This window comes from Paecilomyces variotii (assembly GCF_004022145.1).
Source record: "Paecilomyces variotii strain CBS 101075 chromosome Unknown C8Q69scaffold_3, whole genome shotgun sequence".
Taxonomy (NCBI): Eukaryota; Fungi; Ascomycota; class Eurotiomycetes; order Eurotiales; family Thermoascaceae; genus Paecilomyces; species Paecilomyces variotii.
The window spans coordinates 354,832-381,970 of NW_021167142.1; the positions used below are offsets into that span (position 1 = coordinate 354,832).

The 27,139-nt window shown below is 48.9% G+C and overlaps 11 protein-coding genes and 2 pseudogenes across 13 annotated transcripts; 2 read left to right on the top strand and 11 right to left on the bottom strand.

Moving 5' to 3' along the window:
- Positions 1-596: 596 nt before the first annotated feature.
- Positions 597-1,603, bottom strand: C8Q69DRAFT_443068 (cell division control protein 42; the record flags this gene model as incomplete). The annotated part of the gene is made up of 4 exons (XM_028628888.1): positions 597-656; positions 746-1,124; positions 1,318-1,437; positions 1,584-1,603. The coding sequence occupies 4 exons, from the start codon at positions 1,601-1,603 to the stop codon at positions 597-599; spliced, it is 579 nt and encodes a 192-aa protein (XP_028486295.1).
- A 2,778-nt stretch (positions 1,604-4,381) lies between these two features.
- Positions 4,382-6,410, bottom strand: C8Q69DRAFT_443069 (siderochrome-iron transporter MirC; the record flags this gene model as incomplete). The annotated part of the gene is made up of 3 exons (XM_028628889.1): positions 4,382-5,928; positions 5,980-6,110; positions 6,169-6,410. The coding sequence occupies 3 exons, from the start codon at positions 6,408-6,410 to the stop codon at positions 4,382-4,384; spliced, it is 1,920 nt and encodes a 639-aa protein (XP_028486296.1).
- A 1,650-nt stretch (positions 6,411-8,060) lies between these two features.
- C8Q69DRAFT_460648 (hypothetical protein) lies at positions 8,061-9,090 on the bottom strand. The gene is made up of 2 exons (XM_028630187.1): positions 8,813-9,090; positions 8,061-8,700 (listed from the first exon to the last, which is right to left on the bottom strand). The coding sequence occupies exon 2, from the start codon at positions 8,681-8,683 to the stop codon at positions 8,333-8,335; it is 351 nt and encodes a 116-aa protein (XP_028486297.1). The 5' UTR covers positions 8,684-8,700; positions 8,813-9,090; the 3' UTR covers positions 8,061-8,332.
- Positions 8,908-9,973, top strand: C8Q69DRAFT_200752 (hypothetical protein). The gene is made up of 2 exons (XM_028626072.1): positions 8,908-9,274; positions 9,334-9,973. The coding sequence occupies exons 1-2, from the start codon at positions 9,131-9,133 to the stop codon at positions 9,931-9,933; spliced, it is 744 nt and encodes a 247-aa protein (XP_028486298.1). The 5' UTR covers positions 8,908-9,130; the 3' UTR covers positions 9,934-9,973.
- A 40-nt stretch (positions 9,974-10,013) lies between these two features.
- C8Q69DRAFT_485665 (Metallo-dependent phosphatase-like protein) lies at positions 10,014-10,820 on the bottom strand (the record flags this gene model as incomplete). The annotated part of the gene is made up of 1 exon (XM_028631845.1): positions 10,014-10,820. The coding sequence occupies one exon, from the start codon at positions 10,818-10,820 to the stop codon at positions 10,014-10,016; it is 807 nt and encodes a 268-aa protein (XP_028486299.1).
- A 579-nt stretch (positions 10,821-11,399) lies between these two features.
- Positions 11,400-11,562, bottom strand: C8Q69DRAFT_t60 (annotated as a pseudogene). The gene has a single exon. The product of its transcript is annotated as a tRNA-OTHER (tRNA).
- A 1,017-nt stretch (positions 11,563-12,579) lies between these two features.
- On the bottom strand, positions 12,580-13,862 carry C8Q69DRAFT_200887 (putative uroporphyrinogen-III synthase). Its single transcript, XM_028626073.1, has 2 exons — positions 13,420-13,862; positions 12,580-13,314 (listed from the first exon to the last, which is right to left on the bottom strand). The coding sequence occupies exons 1-2, from the start codon at positions 13,706-13,708 to the stop codon at positions 12,650-12,652; spliced, it is 954 nt and encodes a 317-aa protein (XP_028486300.1). The 5' UTR covers positions 13,709-13,862; the 3' UTR covers positions 12,580-12,649.
- Positions 13,863-14,097: 235 nt separating this feature from the next.
- Positions 14,098-15,697, bottom strand: C8Q69DRAFT_399801 (putative NADH-ubiquinone oxidoreductase 39 kDa subunit; the record flags this gene model as incomplete). Its single annotated transcript, XM_028627872.1, has 9 exons — positions 14,098-14,196; positions 14,252-14,587; positions 14,638-14,796; positions 14,853-14,994; positions 15,049-15,140; positions 15,199-15,293; positions 15,349-15,411; positions 15,468-15,481; positions 15,543-15,697. The coding sequence occupies 9 exons, from the start codon at positions 15,695-15,697 to the stop codon at positions 14,098-14,100; spliced, it is 1,155 nt and encodes a 384-aa protein (XP_028486301.1).
- Positions 15,698-16,162: 465 nt separating this feature from the next.
- On the bottom strand, positions 16,163-16,993 carry C8Q69DRAFT_443073 (S-adenosyl-L-methionine-dependent methyltransferase; the record flags this gene model as incomplete). Its single annotated transcript, XM_028628890.1, has 3 exons — positions 16,163-16,672; positions 16,727-16,898; positions 16,956-16,993. The coding sequence occupies 3 exons, from the start codon at positions 16,991-16,993 to the stop codon at positions 16,163-16,165; spliced, it is 720 nt and encodes a 239-aa protein (XP_028486302.1).
- A 670-nt stretch (positions 16,994-17,663) lies between these two features.
- C8Q69DRAFT_t59 lies at positions 17,664-17,828 on the bottom strand (annotated as a pseudogene). Its single transcript has one exon. The product of its transcript is annotated as a tRNA-OTHER (tRNA).
- Positions 17,746-19,706, top strand: C8Q69DRAFT_460664 (putative proteasome regulatory particle subunit). Its single transcript, XM_028630188.1, has 3 exons — positions 17,746-18,420; positions 18,518-18,753; positions 18,815-19,706. Exons 1-3 carry the CDS (start codon positions 18,153-18,155, stop codon positions 19,454-19,456), a joined length of 1,146 nt encoding a protein of 381 aa, XP_028486303.1. The 5' UTR covers positions 17,746-18,152; the 3' UTR covers positions 19,457-19,706.
- A 134-nt stretch (positions 19,707-19,840) lies between these two features.
- Positions 19,841-23,521, bottom strand: C8Q69DRAFT_505545 (rhomboid protein 2; the record flags this gene model as incomplete). Its single annotated transcript, XM_028632717.1, has 10 exons — positions 19,841-20,329; positions 20,404-21,305; positions 21,362-21,600; positions 21,681-21,972; positions 22,410-22,613; positions 22,672-22,793; positions 22,847-22,912; positions 22,970-23,051; positions 23,122-23,259; positions 23,326-23,521. The coding sequence occupies 10 exons, from the start codon at positions 23,519-23,521 to the stop codon at positions 19,841-19,843; spliced, it is 2,730 nt and encodes a 909-aa protein (XP_028486304.1).
- A 1,028-nt stretch (positions 23,522-24,549) lies between these two features.
- C8Q69DRAFT_505546 (putative hydrolase) lies at positions 24,550-25,559 on the bottom strand (the record flags this gene model as incomplete). Its single annotated transcript, XM_028632718.1, has 4 exons — positions 24,550-24,752; positions 24,834-24,951; positions 25,024-25,343; positions 25,472-25,559. 4 exons carry the CDS (start codon positions 25,557-25,559, stop codon positions 24,550-24,552), a joined length of 729 nt encoding a protein of 242 aa, XP_028486305.1.
- Between the last annotated feature and the right edge of the window lie 1,580 nt (positions 25,560-27,139).

Consider the following 27,139-nt stretch of genomic DNA (forward strand, 5'->3'; position numbering starts at 1 on the left):
GGATTTCGAGAAGACTTGGGACGAAGAACACGGTTATCAGCCGGCCAAAAACATGCGCCACAATTTCCAACGCCGGGGGAAAAGAGGATGAAAGAAGCAGGGAATTCAGGTGATAGTCCGCATCGCAAAACAGAGCAAGACTACACGGCGAACAAGCAAGGAAAAGACGGACAATAGGCACAGGCTGGCACCAGGAGCAATACCATATTGTCTCGGGGATAAGGGTGTAGAGATGTGGAGAAAGGAGGATCCTGCGCGTATCGGGGAAGGGGAAAGGGTGGTATATGGAGGAAATTCCGGGAAGCTGGCAATACAGAACATATGCATCACGTCCTACCGATAGGGCACGAAATGACAAACACATGGGCGACATGAGCCTGTAAAAATAGGGACCAAGCGAGCTAGCGGTTCAAACAAGAAAAAAACTCCTCCCAGTCGTGAATCGGAAAAAAAAATAGACCAAGGTACTTCTTTTAGGCCCACCAAATGAACCATCCTGGCATGTCTGAGTTCAGAAACCAGACAGAACTTCAATCATGAGCGGCCTTGGCCCTTCGTCTCAGGAAACGGCGTCCAATAATAATAATTCGTCAACCTCACAGCAAGACACACTTGGTCTTCTTCTTAGGGGCCGGTTCTAGCGCGGCGACAATGGCCTAAAGATGCAGTATGTAAGCTTCTGTCCGGACATCGATCATCCAAGGGAGGGGTGGGATAATTGGCGATCAAAGAAAGCTTCTCCTACCTCATCGAAGACGTCCTTCAGCTTATACTGCGTCAGAGCAGAGCACTCGACATATTTCACAGCACCCAATTCCTTGGCCATCCGATCACCGTCTTCCTTGCGAACGGGCTGCATCTTCTGCTTTGCCAGCTTCTCTCGGACAGCGGCGTCATCTCGCAAATCGGTCTGAGTGCCGACAATCAAGCATGGCACACCGGGACAGTGGTGGTGAACCTCGGGGAACCACTTTTCTCTCACGTTCTCAAACGACGCAGGTGATGTGACGGAGAAGCAGACCAGAAAAACGTCTGTCTGGGGGTATGAAAGAGGACGAAGACGATCATAATCTTCCTGACCAGCGGTATCGAAGAGTCCCAATGTGTAAGGCTCGTCACCGATCCTAGTAAACAGCAAATCGATGAGTCAGCCCATGTCCACTGTCCTGGCTTATTTTTATAGCGATGATGAATTCGGGTAGCGATTGATAGCCACTGGAGTCCGACCGCGGGATTGATATGTGGCAGTGCGCATAGCCAGACCCCAAATCCATCACGATAGTATGTCGAGACTCAAAACAGATACACAGAACTTACATAACAGTCACTGCATAATTATCGAAGACAGTGGGCACATATTCCGAGGGGAACTTGTTCGTCGTGTAGGAAATCAAGAGACATGTCTTGCCGACAGCACCGTCCCCGACAACTACGCATCTGATTGACAATATAAGTCAGCCAAGAACGTCAGAGGACATTGACCATTCCGACATCATATGGGGGCCACGAAGCAACCACAACAGATGTGAGAGAGAGACGTGGAAGGCCATCAACAGGTCGGGAGGGGAGGGGGAGCAACGTACTTAATCGTGGCAACAACCATTTTGTGTTACAGGAAATATTCTACAGCGGAGAAAAACCCGGGGTATATCAGAAAAGGAGTGATTGTGATATCAGATGCGACAGCACGCGTCAGATAGGATATGCGGTGAAAAAGGAGACCCAGTCGCGAAAAGGCGGTGCCGCCAGTCGATGGGGGTTTGAGGAGGCAGGAGAGCCTGACGGGAGGTAGTGCGTAGGTGAACAACGACCACCACAATAGCCTTGACGACGAGGAATGAGGATGCGTGGTGATAGCGAGGAAAGTCACACCAGCAAGAAGCTCCCCTAACTGCAGGTGATCGTCTGCTGTGAAGGTTGAGGTTTAACGAGGGAGGGAAGAGGGCGGCAGGAGATAGTCAGTAGTAGTAGCTGCAAATGGGGCAACCCGCACGTTAGCTCATTTTGGTCTACTCAGTTGTCTGGACCTTCGAGACCACAAGCGATCCAGAACTGGGGATGTCTCCATACCAGAACAAGCTGTTCCAAGAGAGACGGACCGTATCAAGATATACGAGAAGATGGAGAAAAACAAGCCGTTCTCTGATGCTTCAACCCCGCGCGTGCTTCTCTCGAGATGAAGGCTTGTTGAAGACGAAGAAAGGAAGAGATGGACTCCGGGTCCTCGAAGGGGGCGCGGTGTGGGACGGGTTGGAGATGACTGCAAGGACGACCGTTTGGCCACAAGACGGAATGTCAATGAAGGATCCTGCTGGAGATGATTCTTGACTCCTGCTGCAGGAGGACAAGTAACACAGCGAACAACAGAAAGCGTCCTGAGGAGAAACAAAGGTAATTTATTTAATCAACGAAGTAATACTTCAATTAGATAGATCAGCCGTTGGTTTCGCTCCAGAGGATGGATGGCTCTTTCTTTGGGGGGAAGAAGAGCGCCCGATGGCGGGCGGTGGGCGGTGGACAGTGGACAGCGCCAAAACCACCGACTTCCTGCTTGTCCTCCGCCTCAGGTTGGACTATCTACGACCACTCCATGCGACTCTGAGTCTCTAGTAATAGTTAGACCACTTTCCTCTCACGCTGCCATCAAGTCTAGCCTAGCTTGTCTTTGCACTGTGCTTGTCGGGGTCTGTGAGCAAACCCGCTTGTTGTTAGCACCTCGTCACCACCAAAAAGGGGTTTCTTTTGTCGGTCAAGCTTCGCGGGCCGAGGGATCTCCTTCGCACTGGAACTGAGAAAACGGTAGGATGAGAGATCCCAATAGATACCATATCGAGACTGGATGCTGTCTCTCAACTCTACCTAACTATCAGTGTTTCAGATAACACATATGAAGCGGGATCGCCACGTTTCGCACGGCGTTTCCCTCCCCGTAAATCCCTCTAGTTGATGATAATCCTACTGCTACTACTAGTGGGCAGACAGTGAATATCCTTCCTGGTCAACCGTGCTCTCGAAACCACGACTAGATGATACACCGGGGAAGAGCAAAGTACCATAAACAGGGGGTCAGTCCAAACGTGAAACGTGTATCAGATTCGGATTCTCATTTCTTCCATGTTCGCTCCCCGGCTCTCTTGCCCGATCTACTGGCTCCAATCCCAGTCGCGGTTAGCTACGATTGCACTACTGCACCTCATAATCCGTCACGCTGGACGGTGATAGATAGTCTTCACGCTGGCTTCTCTCAGAAACATAATAGTTGAATTGGTAAGCGGGAGAGCCAGACCCAACAGGGGGCAGGCATTATAACATCTGCCGCCTCGAGGCTGGATGCCTTTTCAACTCATGCCATCCATAAAAAAAAAAACAATAATAAGCAATGATACGCCCACGAAGACAAAAGCAAAGAAACGGTCGCGGTAAGAAGATAATGGGCAATAACAGTGTGCGCGCTTTCCCAGCGTCTCCGCTGCGTCCTTTTGCGTGTCTCCCCGAGACGGGACCGTCGGGATCATTGGCCCCCTCACCTCCACTGTCAATGGCATGTTGAGACAACGCCAACAATATCAGAAACAGCTAAACGTTCTGGGCGTAGCATTATTCGTGACACATCATGATCTATCCACAATTTGTTTCCTAGTTCTCTGATTCAGCAGTAAAGGAAAAAAGATAGAAAAGATAAAAGGGAAATGAGAAATGAGAAATAAAAACACTGTTGCCTGCTCAAATAAGTGCGAAGAACGCCGACCTCTCAGTCCTTTCCCTTGGTAGACTGGACGTTTGAACAAATACTATCTATAATTCTTTCGTAGACTAGTCGTAACTGTTTGTTTTCCGGCCTTCCTGTCCACCATTCAATGGTGTGTCTGACTGCCTGACCCAGCAGGCGACAGCGCAATGACAAGTCGGCCTCTGAATCGGCTCGAGCTCTGTTGTCTTGTATGCCTCTTCTTTAGATTGACGCCAATATATAATATAAACATATATATGCATCTGATTATCTGCGCGTCTGTCCGCCTGAGACAACCTTGGCAGTTAACCCGCAGCCAAGCGCCCGGTTAATTAGACCGGCCGAGATTTCTGTGGTTGCCGTCCGAGCGCCGCCCACTCTGCCAACCTGAAGGGCAAATATCCAAAGACCAATACAAACAGGGAAGGCCGACGAAAGGTTGAGGCCCTAAGCGCGGCACCCCGCAGCATGTCAATGAACATTCGAACCGAGGAGATAGGGATGGCGACGGCGACGAAACGCCTTGTGATAAGGTCGCTATACACGTGCCAACGTATCGTTGGGGGGAAAGCCTGTATCAATCAAGACGCTTCTCCTTCGTCTTCTCCTCCTCCTCCTCCTCCTGAATGATTATTCGTATATTTCGAATCTTCATTCAGCGTGGAAGTGTCGTCGATCAGAGTCGATTCGCGTTCGCGTTCGTGTTCGTGAAGATGACCGATTACTTTTCCCTTCATCCCTTGACTCAGCTTCTTCAATTAGCGGGTTATGACGAGTAAAGGCTGCCGTACTGTTGCTCACCTTGTCCAGGTTGTAGTTCTTCATCAGGAGACTCAGCGGTATCAATGGGATGACAGCAAGGATCGCCAACCCAAGCAGACTATTCATCGTCTCCTGGTAGGCTCTGTTGATGGCAAGCCGGGTCGGGGATCCCATTGGATAGGAAAGCGCTTTAGTTAATTTGCCATAGATCTCTGCAGCATCCTTCTGACTTTCGGGTGGCAGATACAGCCGCAGTTTTTTAGGGATGGAGTGTGTCCAGACGGCCCCAGAAATGGCCGCGCCTACAGCACCGCCCATCTCTAGAGATGTCAAGAACATGGCGGTAGCCGCCGCTACTTCTTGATGGTTAGCAGATGCTTGCACTCCAAGCTGGACAGGAACATTCAGCAATCCACCACCGGTTCCCACGATGATCTGCGTTGCGAGAATCTGTGCCGGGGAGCTGCCCTCTGTGCGGTAGAGCAGCATCGACAGCAGGCCGCCAATGTATATGACACAGCCTGCCGTGACATAGGGGCGGTAGCGCCGGGTATACTTGATAAGGATGGAGGCGCAGAATGCTGCAATGGTTGATGTAAAGGCGAAAGTCTGCGTCACGCGCCCTGCGCTAGACACATCGAAATTCTGCACGACTTGCAGGTATGAGTAGAGATAAGGCTGGACGGAGAAGTAGAAGGCCATGAAGTAGAAGAAGGCGAGCGCACATCCTGCAAGTACGGTCCGCTGCTTGAGAAGGTGTAGCGACAGAAGGGGCTTAGGGGCCAATTTCTTGGAAGTCTCCCATCCGGGCAGGAGGATGAGACAGAAAAGGCCCACAACAATCATCGCGATGATGTTGTTGTTCTTCCACCCGTCTTTCGCGTTAGCCGCCAAAGTGAGGGGGATCAGAATCAGAGCGACTGCAGAAGACAGTAGTATCAACCCGAACATGTCCAAGTCGTACCAGGTATTCCGCAAGGCGTCAACCCACCCCGTTCCTTTCCATGCCCTTGGTTTGATCAGATTGAGCCTCCTTGCCTTTCTCTGGTTGAGCAACAAGGTCAGGCCCAGTGGCAGGAAAGCAGCAGGAAGTATGATCGCCCACATCCCGTAACCCCATCGCCAGGAACTATGTCTGAGCACAGCATCGGCAATCATGGGGCCTATCCAGACGGTTCCCAGGAACGGCAGCTCCGGGAGAAGGGCGAACATGGCTCGATTGAGCAGGTCACTGCTATCAGCGATGAAGACCTGCTGGAGGATCTGCAGACCGGTCGAACCGGCTGAGTAGAAGATCTGAGCAGACGCGTAGGTCTGCACGTTCGTGGAGGCGGCCATCTGGATGTAGCCAAGTATATAGATGATGATACTGACACAGAACGCTTCGAAACGGCCGAAGACGTCCGCCACCTTGGCCATGGGGGGCTTGATGACAGCTGACTATTGTTAGGAACCGACCACATCAGAAATGGAAATGACCCGCTTACCATTCACCACGTTCTGAACGACGAGTACGGTTGAGATCAAAGAATGTTTGCTGAACGAACTGGTGGCGTAAGCGGACAGTGAGGAGACGGTCTGTCCTTCCAGGGAAGTACAGAATGCCATGAGGAATATACTTGGAGAACACAGTTAGCAGAGTAGATCCGCGGGTACTTGTCCGTCAAGTCACCAACCTGAGATATGCTACAACCAAGGCCCGCTGCGTCCACGTTCGGCTGATCGCCTCTATCTTTCGAACACCTTCCTGCACCTCACTCTCGGACGTCAAGTCATCATCCGTGTCATAGTGACGGTCTTCCTGCTCCCCGTCCGCAAAGGCACCATAGAGCAGCCTCTGATCTTCGCGATCCATGATCTGCTCGTCTGTATCAAGTGCGCCGTAAGATGGACCGGAATTGACGTTCAGGTAGCTCATCGTGGTGAACGTCGTAGATTGCGAAAGCGCCTCGTCCACCTGCCGTCAAGACGTTTCGACGTAGAAAGTGCCGTTATTGAAGCTGGTCCATGTATCCACGTCTGTCTGTAGTGGGAGATCCTAGATAGGTTCCGAGAAGGTCCGGTCGTTCGACTAGGCATCGATCGGTTGTGGGCAGCAAAGAGAAAGCCAGGTAGTAATAATAATATGCCCCGGAGTCCTGCAACAGGGTATGATGATCCTCTTAAGGATGAGCCGAGCCAGTCAGGTCACCATGAAACGGGCAGCGTAAGCATAGACCACGGTATGTATCGGCGCACGTATTGGTATCTCTTGTAACGGCAGAGGGGCAGAAGAAGCAATGAGTGGGACGCGCAGCTGAGGAAAAAGCAAACAATAAGTAATTACACAGTATCGAGAGTCGTAGTAGTGTATAGAGAGCAGCGGACGGGACACTAGCGGGGGGGTGGCAGTTTGGCGTCGAAGGCCAGGATCAGCCTCGCAAGGGGGGCGGAAGGAAAACCGGACAAGGCCAGTAGTCGTAGTGTTATCGTATCGTATCGTCGCGATCGGGCGTGGCTGCAGTCCAGTCGACGCAGGTCAACGTGGGATGCAGCTGGAACGAACCCTGCAACGCCATATAAGGCCGGCGTGGCAGCGCAAGTGGGTTCGGGCTGGCACTGCCCTTTTTCCTTGCGGTCGGTATTTGATTTGATTTGATTTTCGATCGCCAAGTGCGTGTAGACTACCGGGTGAAAGCGCCGCAGATGATCAGTCCCAGGATGGATGATTGCTGAAAGGGAAGGGAAGACAAGGGCTAGTTGATGACTGCGCGATTCGTTCGTTGGATGCTCTGGCGTTGGTCCGTCTCATGGACCTTTTTTGTTCATTCCCGCTCCAGAAAGAAAAAAAAGAAAAAAACGATGCGGGCAGGCGGATGAGATGCGATCAGATAATAATGCTGATGATTTGATTCTCTAGATAAGATCGACTAGAGGAACACAGCATGAACGAGCGAAGTTCCGTGTGACGCTGTCCGGTGCTAACTCACAGTTAGCATGTCATGTTGCAGTTGCTCGCCCAATAAACGGGGATTTCCGCGTGGAACGATCGGGTTAGTCGGCAATTCCACCGATCTCGGGTGTAGCCGCAACGCGACGGGATGGAGTGGTGCCTTCAAGTTCGCAGTTCGAAAAGCACGAAGGGTGAGTAATGCAACGGATGCTGTTCGACGCGATCTCTCTCTGCGCGATTGTTTTAATTGGGCTACCACTGACTGCTTGCATTCTCCCCCTATATGGTATTATGGTATTTCATACCGGGTCGAAGGATGTTAAAATCTTTATTGGAACGCAGGCTGTAACAACATAACATTCCGCAGTCCTGTGGAGAATGCTACTAGAGTAGATAGAGGACTAGTAGCAAGGCTACCTCCACCATCTACGCCGGTGCTTTGTTTAGGATCATTATTTACTCTAGACGGCGGGTGGGAAGGAATAAAAAAAAGAAAAAAGAAAAAAAAAAAAGGGAGCGGCCATGCCTTGCAATTCTTCGCAACGGGCTAATACGAGACAAATCTTGGATCATTTTCAGCTACGGTCGCAAGAGACTACAGACGAGCCGGAAAGAATATATGTCAGACCTAGGGAAGACCAAACCGGGATTTTAGTAGAGCCTGATATAATTTATCCTGTCAGAAGTCACAAGTCTTCCTCCCAGCGTCGGCTTCCGACAGACACACAGACAACTAACAAACGATCCGGGCCGGCCCTTTGCTCACTAGAGTATCTAGTTATCTCATGAGCATCGCAGCAGTAAGCAAATGGTGGAGTGGGGTCTTGTCTGCCACCATACTAAAGAGCTCCCTCGTCTTGGTGTTCACCACTATATCCTGGTTAACAATTAGCAGTCCGCATCACGTACTACAGGAGGACATTGAGCCCAAGACCCCAAGTCCCTTCCGCGCTAGGAAACCATCGAAAGTAGGCATATTCTCGGAGCGTAAATGAGCGCTGGCCACGGAGACTAGAAAATTTTTGGTATCTTGGAGAATCTGGAGCTGGCACAGTAGGCGTCGCTATTATTCCCGAAACCAACGTCGCTAATCTCAGGAGCCCAATTGCTATTGCAAGAATACCAGAGCCTATCTTTAGTTCTTTGTATTCGTTTCCAAGAATAGCGATCGCCGATGGGTGGTTCATGATGATTTCTAGAACAGTAACGGCTAACAAATCGTAAGTTTCCGCACCCACTATTGGTGAAGTTACCGCCATCAAGTTGTGGGAGGTGACTTTACACGGAGAGGTATTATTAGCAAGTCATCTAGCACTCTTGAAACACAAGAAGAATCAGAGGGTCTTGTTGGAAAACCCCAACGAAAGTCAAGGCGTGGCGTTACCTACTTAGCGGGTGATCACTCTCAAGAAAACCGCCCTCGAATCTGGTGATTTACGAAACCTACAACGTCTGTTCGTCCCATCCATAGCCTTTTCAAACGCCGTGCAAAAGTAGAATCCCGGGCGCCTTTCGTTTCGGGATTTCTGTGCCTGGACTGACTGCTCGTCGAAAACGGGCAGAGCTCTCCAGCCTGCGAATTCGAACAGCTGCTCACCGCAGGAATCACGTGGATAAGAGCTGGACTCTCCCTCACTCCAATCGCCGCCGAACGAGACGGGCACCCGTTCGTGGACATCTCCAACAAGGCCAACTTCGAGCACACAATGGCTGATTTTTATTTCAATGGCCAGAAATTTGACCATGAGCTTGTAGCAGCAATTTCGAGTCGCCTTGACTCCGTTGGTGTTCCTAATATTCTCTGGGACAACTACCTACTCACCGTTTACGGCGTTCCTACTATTGTCGATGTGAGCACATTTCACAATATATGGTAAATAAACAATGGCTTACTAACGATCTCTTACAGAGTATTGCTTTTGTTATTCCCGATAAACTTTTAACTGTCGCCTACTCTGCTCTTCTTAACACTGGCTTTCTTCCATGCGCTTTGGGAACGGGTTGCATATACTCGTCTATGCGGTATCGCCCTACTCCGTCAAGTCACCTACATATCACTGAAGAACGAGTTGTATCGCTATATCAAAAGTCTCAGACTCTATTGATATTCCCAGATTTCGATGAAATTCTCCACGATGCCGGAAATCCATATATAATGCATGCGTCAGACTCTCAACTTCCATCCGCGTGTCCAGGTCGTGGTGCTGGGCGCTTTCCTTCTTCGCTCTATCCTGTCCGAATCCCAACAGCTATCAAATATTGTGAGGCTGTGATTCATTTACTCTGTCGCGACCGTGGAAGTGCTCATGAAAGTTATTGGATCGTGTTACTGACATATATAATGGAATATGTTGATGGAACGAGCATCTTCAATGAAGAGGCTCTTGCGCAGCCTTACCAGCGCTTATACCATGCCATAAAACATGGTGATCTGAAAATGTATCTAATATTGGATGAAATTCGCTATGAGTTGATGGGATTAACGAATGATCCTGCTGCAGAGAAATAGATCTACCCAGAACAATAGGAGATGCTAGTGGATCATGCAATGAACCCCTTCTCGAAAATGGAAGCCACTCAGCAGATCGGCTAGATTCGGACGACCATTTCACTGTTAAATCCTGCAGCTTGTGCGAAGTAATACCCTCTTTGGTTCGACACCACCCTTTTGCCGGTTTCAGCGTCTTGAAAGTCACAGTTAAAATGCGTGTGTCCAAAGGCCCACAGTTTGACATTGTTGCGTTGCCAGCATTGTTCCATCTTTAGATCGGTCATGAATCCGGAGGAAATACGGCTGTTTCGATGCCGCGGGTCAATCGCATTCTCATGTGTGGAAGGACAATAATGGGTGAAGACAACGATCTTCCTCTGAGGTTCAAAGCGGGAGATCGAGTCGATTTCTGTATTCAGCCACGTAAGATCGGCGACGTGTGCTTCCTGATGCTTCTCGACGGACCAGTCATCAGTGTGATAGAAATCGTTGAGACCAAAATTAACGCTCTCGACTTGGTCCGCGGTAATATGGGAGAATAAAGTGCAGCCGAGAATGGTGACAGTCGCCGAGATATCGAATCGTGTCTGGTCGAGAAGAATGAACTTGCCAGTTATCTCTCCCTCCTGAAACATATGATCTGCATCGTGCTTGAAACGGAGCACTTTCGACTTCGTCTCGGTCCAGTTACTATGATACGGTTCATGGTTGCCAAGGACAAGGAAAACGACACGAAATCTTTGCAACTGCGTGCGAATGAAATCGAAGAATCCATCGTCCTTGACATAGCCAATGTCGCCCAGCAGTGCCAGGAATGGCGCTTTAGGGGTTATGGTAAAAATATCATAAGCGGAAGGCGTCTCCAGATGGAGATCTGATAGGAGTTGGATCTGTATCTCATCCATGAGTGGTTGGTTAGTTGGGAAGATTTTTATGCTTGTCGCCGAACGGGCGCTTCTGTGCCTAATATATATGTGGTGATCACCCTTCCATGTGATAACACAGTTGGGGGGACTTTTGCTACTAGTAGATATATTGGTTTCTCTTTGATTATTTGAAATCGTAGAAACTGCTATTGAGAAGAAATACTCTTTGCCTCTTTAGATTCTCTTCTGTGCAGTAACTAGTTAGTGTTAATTTTGTACTACGATAATGAGACGTTGCATCTTGTAGTTAACTACCGGGCTATCTATGATTTACTCGATCGACTTTTTCAGTGGGTAAGGTGTATAATTGGAACCATAGCTCTGAGAGATTGCATTCCCGCATACTCTAGTAAGTAGATTGTTCCCTAAAGGCTCGGGAAACTCAAACTAACAGTACTACTCAGGATCACATCCTGTCGCTCAAGATATTCCTTTTTACCTCTTTGCGGCCACTAATAAATATCGACTCGACGTAATTAGCTGCGAAATCAAATATTTCCGTACATCAAGTTGCAAAATCCAAGGGGGCCAAAAAAAATTACAAAAAAAAAGATGAAACGTCAGCGACAGGATTCGAACCCTGATGAGTATGTTAGCATGTTATTGTATTTTATAATACGATTCGTATTAGACTTACTGTGCGGGCGAACCCATTCGATGTCTACTGCCTATCAAAGATAGGGATTCGAGTCGAACGCCTTAACCACTCGGCCACACTGACTGCTTAATTACTCTTTTCAGTTTATGTGTTAGATCAATCTGTTCTTCACGACAGATAGAATGGACCCCACGAGCGGCGCTTCGCAGACCTATGGTACTTGTTTGGACATCCTAACATCTTCGTGAGATTCTTTTTGATCGATTTGCGCGTACGAATCATTATTGACCTCGAGCTATCAATGCATCAACACCCAGAAACAGTCGAAATATCCAGATTCTCGCTATATCTGCATTTCTATCCGACAATCAACAGTTGTCTGCGCTAGCGCGTACTGTAATACACCTCTGCTACATGGAACAACGAGCTGTGCACCTTAATAAGTAATAAATCTGCTTTGACGAGGAGGGATATAAAGGAGAAGTTCCAGTTACTCACGCAGTCTCCTGGAAAATATCTAATTTCGTTGACTCGCTCAGAACCTCTGCTTAGCCGACTGGCTTTGCTTCCGTCGAGGAAGAGTTCTCAATCTATACTGCGATTCACCCTATCATGGTTCCGTAATGGGGTATTTTTACCTTGAGGGAATTAGAGTAGAATAAATGTAGCCTAGATATGCCACTGGCGTGGGTGTACCGCCCATATAAAGCGAGAATGCCATCAATTGCCATGCATCTTTTGCACGGTGAATGGGCATGTAATCACAAACTGTCCAAAGGTTTCATCTTGCAGCCTATTTAATAAGGAAGGACTCAAAACAGAGGATTGTCGTAATAGGGCAAGGGGCATTCCAAGGCCGATTATCGACAGTTATCGTTAACCTACAATATCCTTTTTAGGTATAAGAGTAAAGTTAAATAGTACTGTGTAACACAGACACACGGCAGGCTAACGTTTACATTGCATTGCGTCTTGATTGAGCTAGCACCCAGTGGAAGGTCTGTCAATGGTATCATCTCGAGCTACACTGGTCTATTCCCACTCATCATGACATGGTACGTAATAAGGTAGCCCACAAGTACTAAGTGACAGGCTGCAAAGTAAAGTTAAGGAGTCGAATATTTGGTCTGAAGTATGTACATAAGAAGGAATTATCTTACATATACAAAAAGCGAAAAATCTCCAAGAATAAGCGTCGTCATAACCTATTTCAATCCGATCCCTTCCACTGCTCCATAAATGCCTCAATACCCCCTCCGACTCCTTCTGGACTAGGCTTCTCAGCACACACATCCGGATCGAAGCCATATTTCGAACGAAGATGATCCCTCGTCGTCGGCCCGATCGTTGTGATGAACTCCCTCCTTCCCTTATCCTCGGATGTTGAAGTCGACGAACCAGGCAAGAGATCCAGTACTTTCAACATGGCATCACACCCCGTTGGGGAAAATACCACCGTCCACAGCGCCCTCTTTTCCTCTCCACTTGATATATACTGTCTTCCACTCTTGACCGCTCGCGCAAAATCATTCTCGAATGAATCCATCACTCCCGTCTCATAGACCACGAGCTCGTCAACTTGGATCCGCTCTCGCGATGGTAAAGACTCATCCATTAGTGTACGTGGGATGATGTCTCTGCGCTGTTCGCCGACGAGGAAAAGGAGGGACGGCTTCGGATTTGTAGTTTCGTTCTCGTTTTCCGGGTAGAGACCATTGTAGTGCTCTAGGATCATCCGCGCGAGGTTCTCGCCGTTCCCAGCTTCGGAGCCGTAGAGCTGCGCATGAGGCAAATGTGTGGATTGGATCGAAGAGAGAGAGCGAGAGGTAGCGGGTCCGACAGTGTAGAGAATTAGGGATTTGGATGCACTTGTTGCTTTTAGGACTGGTTTTCGTCTGAGTCAGAAAAATTCATGGCATAGAGCTTCAAGCAAAGGTTCAGATTGAAAGAGAAAACGTCAAGGAAATGCCTGGCACGTACCTCCAATTTCTTCCATAATCCGCGCGAATGCCTCTACCGCCCTCTGACTCGTGAATATCAATCCGCCATACTTCCGCCCGGATCCTTCATCCAATTGCCCCGAGAGAAAAAGATCCTTCACTATCCTCAAGTTTTCATCGTGGAATCGGTGCTCCAGCACAGGGACGAAGGTGGGGTTGTAGCCGCGTGATGAGAAGTATTCTTCGTAGCCGTCGTGCGGGGTAGATTTCGTTTTCAGGAGGAAGATGGGTGGCTTGGAAAAGGAAGGAGGTTGGGTAGATGTGGCCATTGTTTCATGCTCAGTACGGTATAGGAAGACAGTGGACTTGGTCCTTTGGACTGATCTCAGCCGTCAGATATGCACTTAGCTAAGACTGCTGACGCCCAGCTAAGTTGCGGAGCTCGCGGAGACGTGTGGGGTATATATGAGGATCGGATGGCTTCGTAACCGCTCTACGCCACGCAAATACCGTTTATTATATGTTACAAGGGCATTTTCAGCACCAATACAGATTGGCCAATATCCCAATATTTGCTCTGTCAATCCAGGCATTATGATCTACAGAACCGGTGGAAACTAACTACTCTCCACGAAAGCCACCCAGATAGAACACAAATGAAATCAACTAGGTCTAGTCGAGCTTATATACACAAGTTTCAGAAAGAAAACGCACGCAACTACTGGTCGTCCAACACATGCAGGTACTTCTTCTCTTCCTGCTTCTCCCGCTCAGTGGCCGGGGGCAGGTCGGCGTACTGAGAACTCCGGTAGCCCAGCTGTAGCCTGGTTAGATATCTCATATATAGCTGACTGAGAGGAGAAAAGGCTTACCAGGTAGTGGAAGGTGAGGTTGCTGAGTTCAGCGGGCTCAATTCCTAGATCCTTAAAGGTCTTGGCTGTGGGGTCAATCTTCTGGTCGATGAATTCCCTCTCGACCTCATCGGCAGAGAGAGTGGGCCACCAGATGAGCTTGTTGAGCCAGTAAGCAGCCGGCTTCAGGATGGCCTTGGGGAGGTTGATGTGACGGCGGTGCTTGATGATCTCACGGTCAACGAGCTCAGCGATTTCAGCGGTGGAGTAGTTTTTAGGACCGTAAAGCTCGAAAGTCTCCGAAGCGGTGGTGTCATCGTGCAGCATGCGTTCAAGAGCGGTGCCAACATCGATAACCTATAATGGTTAGCCGTTGCACTGGTTGCCTTAGATGTCCATCCACTTACGTGAACAGGCCAGTAGCGCTCCTGCATGTGGTTGGCCGTGAGGAGGTTGGTGACACCAGCGAGCTTGTGGAGCAGGTTGTCTTCGAAACCAAACATGGGCGCAGGACGGACGATGGTAGTCTCAGGGAAGATGTCACGGGCGACCTTCTCACCCCATCCCTATCGATATAATTCAGTATGCGCCTGACGTCTCATTAACCGCAGGATGGACGAACCTTGGTACGGAAATAGTCGGATGGCGAGTCCATGTCTGCGTTGAAGGAGGAGACGTGGATGAAACGGTCAACGTCGTACTTGGCGACTGCTTCCGCAATACGCTCGGTACCATCAACATGAACATCCTCGTAGGAGAAGTTCCTATTAACTCTTCAGCATGACTTCCAACAAGATTTGAGGTAAATTAAAACCAACTTTGTAGGATACTGGCGACCAACAAGGTTGTAGACGACATCTGAGTGACGAACACTCTCCTCAATCGACTGGGTGTTGCGGAGGTCGTATTCCTGGACGCGCAAAGGATCAGTATGGCGCTCAGTCCTTCGTCGAATTGCCAAATCGTACCATGAAGACGACTCTTCCCAGATCACCAGTAACTTTGAGGTGACGCTTGGCCATTTCCTCACGGTAAGGAACGACAACGGTGCATCCTTGGCGGGCTGTTGCGATATCAGTCACAAAGCATCCCTGGTGTTCAAGTCATGGCAGACATACCCAGTCTGTTCACAATGTAGCGGCCCAGGAATCCAGTAGCACCGAAGACGGTGGCAGTATGACCTGCGACTTCATTGAGCCAAAATTCGACGGAAGGAAGAATTAGTAGGGATGTGTACCTCCAAGGGACGACCTGCGGGAAGAAGACTGTCAGTTAGACCTCGGCACACAACGACAACCCAGCCTTCACTCACCGTCCACCCTGAACCTTGATGATGGGCTTTCCAGTCCTGGTGATCGACACATCTTGAATAGATCTACGCTGCTGCAATTGGAACTGCGCGCGAGCATTGATGGGTGCGGGGGCGAACGCCCTCGAGGCGCTGCTGATGGCCCGGGACTTCTGCATGGTCGCTCTGCGGATGAATGACTGTTAGAAAAGAAGAGCCCACCAAGTTAAGGACCAATTGACGGTCCGGCAGCAGTGATCTTGGTGGACGAGACTCACTGCAGAGCTTGAAGCGTTCCTGTGCTTGGTGGTTGCTGGTCCCTCGTCTCCAGAAGTTGAGCAGAGCACGGGACTTGCAGCACGATGCGCTAACCCAAATCTGGACACAAATCGCACCTTAATCGTTGAGCCGCATCAAGCATGTACCAATGCCTTTGGAGATATTTCCAACCTTCAGCAATTGCTGTTCTACCGGAGATATTTACGAGGGATGTATTCCTACTTTTATATAGTTTCAACAATTAGTATTTAAAGAGCTAACAAACTATCATAGGAAATGCACGTGCCCAGTGCTTTGGACTTCGACCCTCTCTCCAAGAATGACTTGGAAGCGGTACAGCTAGATCATAGAGGACAAACGTGCCATCATGCACAATCTGCCCTCGCAAAGAACAGCGTCCTTTGTTGGTCCTTGCCCTTCATGACGAATTTCATTGGCTTCTCCACGACCTGGTAGTCGAACGCCGCCTCTACTCCAGCATCTTCGCATAGCTTCCTCACCTCATCGCGTGTAAAGCCATGCTTCCCTATTGTCGCTGCAGCTTCTGGATGATCTTTGTGGAACTCGTGAGTGTGCTTGTCGGGAACGAAGTCTACGATGAGTAATGTGCCACCTTTCTTCAACCTGTCCGCGAGGCGTTTGAGAGCGAACTCCGGATCAGGGAAGTGGTGAAGTGCCAAACTGACGACAACTATGTCGAAATTAAAGAGATTTGGTTCACAAAGCTCATCTGCAATGGTTTCACAGAGCAGGTCGCCCTTAAGCCCAACCATCTTTTCTGCGACTCCGGCCTCCCTGGCATTCTTGTTGAACTCAGCAATCATGTTGTCGGAAACATCGATGCCTACTGCCTTTGTAACGAATGGAGCCAAAGTCTATGTGCGTTAGCTTCTTGTGTAGGTGTCTATCTGACAATATCCAATGCATACGCTTGAGACAGTACCCGGGCCACAGGCATAGTCCAAGAGCGTGATTTCTTGGTCTCTTCCACCCTCAGTGTCTGTCCATTTGGGACTAATCCAATGACGGCGAGACTCTATCTCGCTGATCAAGAGCTGTGTTGCCTCGGCGAAGTCAGTTTTGTAATGAGTTGCCTTTTCGCTGTGGCTGATTGTCAGATAATCAAGTCATGACCACACAACTTTCTGCCTGGCTTACTCGAAATAGTGCCGATTTGCTTCAGTAAAATGAGACATCTTGATAGGCGACGAGGTTGCAAGTATCCTTTCTTCAACACAAGAAACACAAGAATATGTGGGTTTCTTTGGAATCGACGTCAAGTGAGAACTGCAGGGTGCTTGTTTAATGCAATTTGAATAAGTAGAAGCCTGCGCAGTCGATATTAAAAGAATAACCGTAAGACCGAATTGGTTGTATGTGAATCTGGGCTTTTATACCAGGTCCTGGCTCGGAGACATATCGGATACTTCTGATATCGTCCACGATGGGCCCCACTCCAGCTGCAGTAGTATCTGCTCTCCAGATGCAGATGGCCCTGGTAAATTATCCGTGTAGCCTAGTTTGGGCTCAAAATGTCTGCTGCGATGGCAGAAAAAAGCAATAAGGAGGGGCTTTTAACTTTTAGTTCGAGGATGTACCATATGTAGTTCCACCAAGGTAGCAAGGTGGCATAGCTCCCTTTCTGAGCAAGTAAAGGACGTCTTCGACTACCCTGTTTATTCACGTATTTGGTATCAATCACGAATTCGTTGGCTCAGAAATGGGGAAGTAAGTTACTCCGTTTTGAGTCTGTTGCGGCTCGACAACATCAACCATGTCAACCTACCTATGGGCAACAGCAGTCTACTACTCGACTACTCCGGTGTTTGAGACACAAAAAAACAAGAAAAAAAAAAAGAAAGCAACCGTCAGCGACAGGATTCGAACCCTGATTGGTACATGTTAGTTTATCTTGTTTTTTTCTGTAATTCAGTTCGAAGTAGACTTACTGTGCGGGCGAACCCATTCGATGTCTACTCCTATCATAGATAGTATTCGAGTCGAACGCCTTAACCACTCGGCCACACTGACATAACTGGCGGAAATTTTTGCCAGCGGTAGTCTAATAATACTACTCCGCGTGCCTTATCAAGATCGAGGCGATCCCTCCGCGCGGAGCTTGTAGCCTGAGTACGGCGCCGCAGAGACACCCGTTTAGCTCCACGTCGGCCTTCCTTCAGTGATCACGGCGGAGGGACAGCTTCGTCAGCATACACACCTTTATACCTCGACTTGCTGCCATCGTCCAGCTCTTTAGACCCTGAAATCATCATCTTGCCCTCCTTACCTCCTCCTGGGGCCTTGAATTATTCTCTCCGCAGCCCGTCCCTGTTGACACCCGCCTCCTTCCCTACCATGGAGGGTGACAAGATCGCCGACTTCCTCGCAGACCAGCGCGATCAAGCTCCTGCGGAGGCGCAGGCCTTTTTCTTGAGCTTCGAAGATTTCTGGGAGAGGAAGCTATGGCATCAACTCACGAATTCCCTCATAGATTTCTTCTCTCTACCAGAGAGCGCACCGCAACGGCTACCTCTCTTCAAGTCGTTCATCCTCAGCTTCGCCGATAGGATCAATCAGCTGAAGTTCGTGTCGCTGGGTTTGATGGCATCTACGCAATGCGCAGGTCAGTGGTTTTGATATATACAATCCCTTGCTCCATTGGGTGCTACGTTGAAGCTCGTCCGATCTGAACAGAGGCTGACATCACTGGTGGTCCTTAGATGACAATGAACGATTTGCTTTCCTTACTTCCCTTGCAGACAAGGTCAACAAGCCAGACTCGCAGGATGCATATGTCTACGCTTTGGCAGATGTGGCCAGCGTGAAGCTACGACTAAAGGATTTTGAGGGAGCGCGCAAGGACTTGGATACTTCTGAGAAGATCCTGGACAGATTCGACTCCGTTGAGACGGTTGTCCATGCTTCGTTCTACAAAGTAAACGCTGCTTACTACCAGGTATGTGGAAGACAGTTGATGCTTTTTAGATACTGCCATGGTTCTAATGTACGATCTCCAGGCCAAGCAAGAATTCGCCGCTTATTACAAGAACGCCCTGCTGTACCTCGCATGCATCAACATTGAAGACTTGACTGAAGAAGAGCGTGTGTCGCGCGCATATGACCTCAGTGTTGCAGCCCTTGTTTCGGACTCAATCTATAACTTTGGTGAACTGCTCCTGCACCCTATCCTGGACTCCCTCACCGAGACACCCCACGCCTGGCTGCGGGACCTTCTCTTCGCCTTCAACCGTGGCGATCTCACCGCCTACGACGTCCTCGCCGGTAACATCACCAAGAACCAGCTCCTCGAGCAACACCGTATCTTCCTGTACCAGAAGATCTCTCTGTCGGCCCTAACAGAGACTGTCTTCCGTCGTCCCCCGCACGACCGCACCATGACCTTTGCCGCCATCTCCGCCGAGACGAAGGTCAAGCCTGATGAAATCGAACATCTCGTTATGAAGGCGCTATCCCTCGGTCTGCTGAAGGGTAGCATCGACCAGGTCGCTCAGATCGCGCGCATCAACTGGGTCCAACCCAAGGTACTGGACATGAAGCAGATCGACGGCATGCGGAGGAGACTGAAGGAATGGGACGCTGGCGTCAACCAGCTCGGACACTGGATCGAAGGTGTTGGAAAGGATGTCTGGGCTGCTTAGACAAAATGAAAGAACCCCGCGACCTTCTCCCGGCCGCGTTGTATCTTTTACCAAATCCGAGCTTAATTTTATTCGGGTCAAATATATGATCCCAATGTTTGCGGATTTCAGGAACCAAAATACGAAAGAACAAGACCTAGGGTAAGATAGGTTCTGCGGAAACCGAGTCTCTCGAAGTAGAAAGGCCCGGTACGATATGATATTGATGATATCCATTAGTAACAAAACAAATAAGGAAGACAATGTCTTAACTTCCCGTCATTTATTCCCGCTCGTAGTTATAATAGTACAAATACAATACATGTCTGGAAGAACACATCACATGTTTGAAGTTCAATACAATTCCCTCAAAGGAGAAAGCAGGACCAAGCAGGTAGGTTGGACCTAAATCACCGAAGATCCCAACAACACACACCCTGTCAACCAAGCAGGCCACCAAACACACCAGACAACGACCTGCGTCCACATTCCCCACACATCCCAACCGAAAGCTGCTTGCGTGAGAACAACAGATACAGGAACGCCCGTATACCAGCACGTAGCTATGAAGACTGCTGGGGGAGAAAGCAGGTTCATGACGAGAAAGCCTATCGTGGTGAGTGCGTATCTGATTGCTGGGGGCGTAGATTCCGGGTTGATACGGCCGATGAAGCTCAGCGGGGTGCAGAGGAGGCCGATCATGAATGATAGGGAGAAGTTGATGGTGGCGAGGGCGGAGAGGAAAAGGCCCAAGAGGAGGAGGGAGAATGATTTGATCAGGAGGTATTGCTGAGATGTAGGGACGGAGCTGGGGGCGTATTTGAGAAGGGTTGATATGAGAATGGGCAGGACTGAGTTGAGTCCGGCGAATGCGTAGGTTGCTGTGGTGAAGTGCTATACGTGGAGGAATTAGTTTAGATGGTCCCAAAGGGTTGTTTTATAAGACGTTTATTAGATTAGACACTTACTTGGTGGGAAAGATTGTTGAATATGTAGAGAGGGATGACGCCGAGGAAATGGAGGCCGATGACTGAAGTCAAAGGTAGCGCTAGCTGTCGTTCCAGGATTCCTTCTACTTCTCTTTCCCCTCCAGTAGCTCCTTTCGCGGACTCTGGCGACTCTTTCGACTCTTTCGACTCTTTCGACTCTTTCGACTCTTTCGAGTCGGACGTCTTGTCTGCAGGAGTGGCAGGTGATGCAGGTATATCTGTCCGATATCCACTGAGGTTCCACAGAGCAATGGCCATGACAGTGAAATTGACCGCGATCAGCATCGCACTGGGAAGATACGTTCCAATACTGACGAAGCGATTTGCCTGCATGAGCAGGTAGAAGAAGAAACTCTGATGCAAGTGCTCCAGCAGGTTGTTCAGACTCCGACAGAGACTCTCGACCGTCCTGCCCAATGCCATCTCATCCTGCCAACCATGGCCTTTCGTCTGGAGAGTGATGGCATCGATGTGGTATGGCATGAAGCTACTATGAGCTCCCGTAGCATAGCCAAGACCCTGTTTGACCATTCCTCTGAGAATCGTCTGCAGGCGCATCTTATAGCTGTCGTCATGATCCCACATCTCCTGCAGGTTGGCACCGATGCCCATCTGTCCGCTGGCGATTGAAACGGCGGTGTTGAAGAGATCCAGGTTTGGTAGTTGTCCATTAACACCGTCATAAACAATATGAAGCGTTTCGAAGGTCCAATCGAATGGATATTCAATGACCAGTGCACCTTGCAGCGCACCACTCTTCAACGGCAAAGGCTGGACAGACGACGGATGCGTATCATGGTATGCATCAACCCAGGCCTTGGTACCTGATTCACTATCCGGGGGGATCACGAATATGATATCCTTCGACCACAGAGACCACCCTAGTCACGTTCTGTCAGCAAAGCCTAGCTCATAGAAGACCCGCAAGACACCTCACTCTTAAAGTATCTCGCCAATGTCAAAGCGAGAGTAACTCCGTTTAGATTCAATTCACCATCCACGGTCCTCCAAGGAGCTACGAGCACGATGGCTTCGGTAGCATCTCCGCGTGGAGCATGGATAATCGAATAGATGTTCTGCCCCTTATGCACGATACCGGCGGACTTGTATTCGTAGTTCTGAGTCGCAACCTTCAGGCCAGAGGCGCGAAAGATGGACTGTAACTTCTCCGATACCCTGTATTCGATCATCACAACCATTAGCCAAAGCCCTTCTGGAGTTGTCACCCTACCAGTCTGAGCATGGGTTGAACGTACACGGGCGACGTCTCCCCTCCTTTTCCTCCTTCTGGTCCACTATCAACCAACAATCCCTCGAGCTCCTTCTTATATCCACGAAATATATGCTGCTCGCTCCCAGCAAAGTATGTATGTACCTGTCCCGGGAGCAGCGCGTTCTCGGATATGTAGGTCTGTCGCGAATACTCGTCGAGCGGGAGGAGAAGGAGCCAAATGATTCCGACGACGATACAGATCAGAGACACGAATGGAGTTAGGCGCGTGAAAATGAACTGAGGATTGCCCCGCAAATTGCGGAGAGCCGCTGGCGCTGTAATATTGTCAGCTTCTTTCTATCCAGAACAGAACCGTTATGGGGGTTGATTGCGGAGGGGACGACAAGTGGTCGTTGAAACGAAACAACAGCACTTATGCCGTAAATCCACAACATTGGCATGATGAACAAGGAATTCACACTTACATATGAGCGCCATTGCAGGGAAAGGCCTTGAAGATTTCCCAGGCGGCCTTGGAACAGGACCGTGATGTTCGGAGCTAGAACCCCAGGTCCGCTCAAATGCATACTTAGTTACACCATGAAATTTACGGCTAACCGTACGGCCCATCTACGCACTCGATGCTATCGAGTCATCTATCTTAAGTGTTTATCCTTTCTTTGTATTCGCGGGAACGGTGACTACAATATTTTATATCATCATAATATATACAAGAACGTGACTATACATTAAATCGTATCTTTTTACGGACCAAGTCTCTGGGTAGTCCCGTAATAGCCCATAGCCACCGAGTGCTCGGTAGTGGCCGCAGTAGTTGGTAGAACGCCATATCGGCCATATGTTTTCTGGTCGACGGAGACGTAATGGGGCAGTCTTCCGAGGAGATTCAGTTTCATTTCAATCCACCTGAGGATCTTCTCAGGCGGCACAAAAATCTTAAGATATCCAAGGCCAACTGACGCGTTATAACCATTAGCACTTGTCAAACAAGCCGGGGTGTACAAGTCACTTACGCAGATAACCCATAAGGATGGCGCAAAGGTGACCGAGGAAACTGGTGTTGCGAACTAGAATAGCAACGAATATACAGGCGAACAGAGGCGACGTCCAAGTAGGGATTTTGTAAGTTCCAATGCTGACAGCTGTTAGCAACAACGTGTGACGAATTTGGTATTTTTATATACGAACGTGAAATACGGATTCGACTTGAATGTCCTTATGGCCTCTGATGCTAGAAGCAAGAAAACCCAGACACTAGATCCTCAAATTAGATTATTTTTGTCACCTTTGACAAAGGGAAGAGGCACTGACCTTGCACCAACAACTGGGGTAGCCTTATGCAGAATACCTCTCTCGAAAAGTATGTAGAGGCCTGCAGGGAAGGTTGAAAGTGCTAGCGATAGAAGTCAGTACGAATGCATTTCAGCAAGCAAGATAGCAATGGAACGTGGGTCTAGACATACGTCCAAGGAACAAAGCGACAGAAGTCAAGGTTCCATGCTCAGCCTCGAACCGTTCCAGTAGCGGCGTCAGCGCCAAGACGTTCAGGAGCATATGCACAAAGCCCGCGTGTATCAAAGGATACGTATTCAGTCGATACACTATGAAAGTCAATAACTATTCTGTATAGCATTGTCCCGCGACTTTGGGGGTCTGAGGTGCCTTACTTCCACTTGTAATACTGATCTCGTCGGGCTTGAGAGATCCCCATTGTATCACGCTCCAGACAGTCTGCAGCTCTAGTATCCATAGCGCAATGATAACCAACAATATCAATCGCGTGAAGAGCGGAAGTCGCAGAATGTACGAGCGTAGTCTGGCTGGATTGAATGGCAAAGGAGGTAGGGTCGCCGGGGGAGCCATGGTTCCGTTGTGCCTCGGCTGCAATACGTTGGCTGACGAGCAAGGATAGATTTGACAGCCGCTTGACTATGGCACTGCAGAGAGCCCAGGAAAGCGATTTATCCAAGGCGTGGGCGCGCTGGCGGGCAATGATCGATGGAGTTGATGAGACCGGTATCCGCGGACGCTTCGACAGTAGCAGGGGGACGAGAGATACGCCCCTTGGTCTGTTTAGAAGATTGCGACGTTCATAAACGATGACAACCCGTCGAGACAGATGTCCTGATGCCGTGAATCCTCGATCTCAAAACGGAACACGCGGGTAACAACGAATTTCGGACAATGTTCTCCGCATCCACGGCTGTAGGATGCGAAAGGAGGGTAAATGGACGAGTCAGCGATATCCTCAATCCTCCAGAGCCACTGCTGGGTATCCCGAACAGTGCTGTGAGGATGAGCGAGAATAATGTAAAGTGTTGGCAGATGGACACGAAAAAAAAAATTAATTAGGATCAGACAGGCCGTTGAAGGTAGCCGCGCGAGGAGTTTCGGCTTACCTGGTCTCCAGCGGTGGAGCCGTTGTTTTACTGCGATGAATGCGGAGCTGCAAATGCCCGACTTCCGTCCCTGGCAGCGTTGGCATCACATGATTTGATGCCTTTGTTTGTCCTCCACGTTTCAACCTGGACTGAACAATAATAAGATACAGATTTCCAATGGCTAGTCAAGTAATATGACCACTACTACACTGCAACTGCATCATATGCAGCATTGATCCTACAATCGACTACTAGTTACCAGGCCTGGCACTGTGATATACATGGCCACTGCCCTTCAATGAGCATTCGTGACAATAACAGCGTAATAGTCGAGATATAGTACGAATACCCTCTTCGTTCACAGAGCCAAAACGCCGTTCGCTACGCTACATCATTGCCTAATCGTTCCAAGGTCGCACGTATGATGGAATATTAGATTCTAACCTAGTGGAATATATAATCGAAGGTAAATCGTCCAATCATATGCCTATTTGAATAGACGCTGAGGCTTTACAGGTGGTAAGCGAACCAAGCGATAGCCTGAACGAAGGCCTGCTCCTTGGCGAACTTGTTCTGGGGCTTGCTCAGATCGGCGCGGACGGCGAAACCGTGAACGACACCGCTGAACAGGTTGATTTGCCAAGGCTGGCCGGTCTTGATAAGGGTGCCCTCGGACTCGTGGCGCAGCTCCGTGGTGAAGATCTGGTCAGTTTCTGTGGGATCGAGGCTGTCAGTAAATGTCTACGCACACGCCATTGTTCGATGTAAGTCTCGCGGGGGAGGAATAAACGTACCGGCAGCAGCGATGGAGAGGGGTCCCTGGATGGCGCCAAGCTCCTCGTGGGTGACGAAAGACGGGTGGGCATTGAATCCAACGTCGATCTGGCCGTTCTTCAGGAAACGGGTCACATACTGCAAAGATTCAACGCGCGTTAGCTCGACAACGGACACAAATCTTCCTAAACGGGCAATGAAATTACGCACCTTGGCACCGAAGCAGTATCCGACACCTCCGATCTTCTTGATGCCCTGCTCGCGAAGGTTCTTGATGGCCGCCTCGACAATAGGGTCGACGTGGTTGGTCTGGTGGTTGGGGAGCCAGCTGGGCAAGTCAACCTTTCCGCCCTCCATAGCAGCGACGTCGATGGCGTCACCGGCGAAGAGGTCAGGGATGACAGCGAGGTAGCCATTCTCGGCAAACTGGTCAGCAATGAGCTGGCTGTTGGTGTAGATGCCGAAGATGTCGGTCAGGATCAGGATGGCCTTGTCGGTCTTCTCCTTGGGCTGGGCGAAGTAGGTCTTGACTGCAACGCAGAAGAAACGGTAAGTAAACGACCAACCAAGTCAAGAAATTATTTGTTGCAAACATTGGCAACGAGCCATGATCCTGAAGAACAGGACATCAAACGAACAAAAAACGCCTGAGACTTACCACCTCCGATGTCCTTGATCTCGCCGGTAGGGTTGCCCTCATGCTTGAAGCCGGTAGCGCAGCAAGCGCCAGGTGGGTTGGAAGCCATCTTGCAGGTTACTAAGTATTGAGGAAACGTATAATAAGGAAAAGAAAACTCCCAGAACGGATGGAAGAAGAATATCGGAGCTCTAAGCGGGTTAATATACCGATGTCCTTCTCCTCTACACTAAAGTGATTCCACTGAGGGGTAGCTAGCTAAAGCAGAATTGCGGCAAAACAGAAGGCAAGGCCCCCTTTGTTACAGCCCCTCCTTCTGAAGCGCCTCCACCTTGAAGATCTCCAATGAAATCCATACGTTTCCGTTCTTTTCTCGATACAACGGACCTCCGAAATGGATATTTTCTGTTGCTTATTAATCTCCCTCCATTGATGGTCAAGGCCAATAACTGACGTGTCGTGGGAAACTTCCCCGCGCTAACCATGGAACGGGGCCGATTTCGGCAATTCATTTTTTTTTAAAAAAAACATTGTTATCTACCAAGACTTCAACAACGTGGGCGGTCGATTAGGAACTCATGGGATTTTATAATAGACTTGGCCACTCAATGCATATCTTTGCACAGTTAGTTTACTTTGAGCTGAAGTTGACCTTCTTAAGGGCTATCTGCATAGCTTCTATCTATATGATGATAAATAAAGCGCAACCATCTCAACGGATCTACTCCGTAACTAAGCGCTCGGTATCTATATTACTAGTTAAATGCCGAGCCCATCTAGTCAGTAGTAGTTAGACGACCCGAACAGCCGAGACTCCGATAAGCATCAAGTAGAATAGGTACTAGACCGCCAAATACAGTAACTGTGTACTACTACATATACATATATCTCTCCAACGCAACGATGAAAATAGTGTACTTATATATAAAGCGCAGAATTCTATATAGACTACCTTTTGCAGGAGGCCACGGGAGAAAGGAAATGTAAACTGAACAACAATAAACAGACTAACTATACTAGAGAGGAGAGGAGATTATGTACATAAGCTAATCGTTCTTATTATTCACCGTCAGTTAACCTAAACTATCTATCTACCTACCTAGATTCCGCGACTGCTTCCCTCGATAGATGATAGCATACATACTGGGTACATACACTGCACACGTTAAAGTTCCGGGAGAGGGTATTATCCTAATAACGAAGCGAGAAGATACTAACTGTACTTTAATAAATGAATTAAAGAACTTACTATAGATATAATAGACTGCGGATCAAAATACCTCTACCTTAACCTAAAACAGGGATATATACTACATAGGTTAGAGTTAATATAGATAGATAGTACTACCATACTAGTTATACTATAATCTGACGTCATGAGCGATAGGTGGTAATATTATCGGGTAAGCACTAGAATACTAACAAACTTGAGATCTACAAGGATATAATATGGAAAAGATCTTGATCTTAAAAACTAGTGCACCAGATCTGATCTTTACTTTAATACTCTGCCAAGATTGAGCTTTAATCGTACCCTAACTTCTCAAGTACGTGTTAGACAGGAAAAGAAACTTCTAAAAGAGTCGAGTTCTCATTTTATTTTTTTTTTAAAATACTTTTCTCGCATTTTTATTTTCATGTCTTTGAAATGAATGCTCGTCCGTATAGATCCCGTGGTAAGACTTTCCC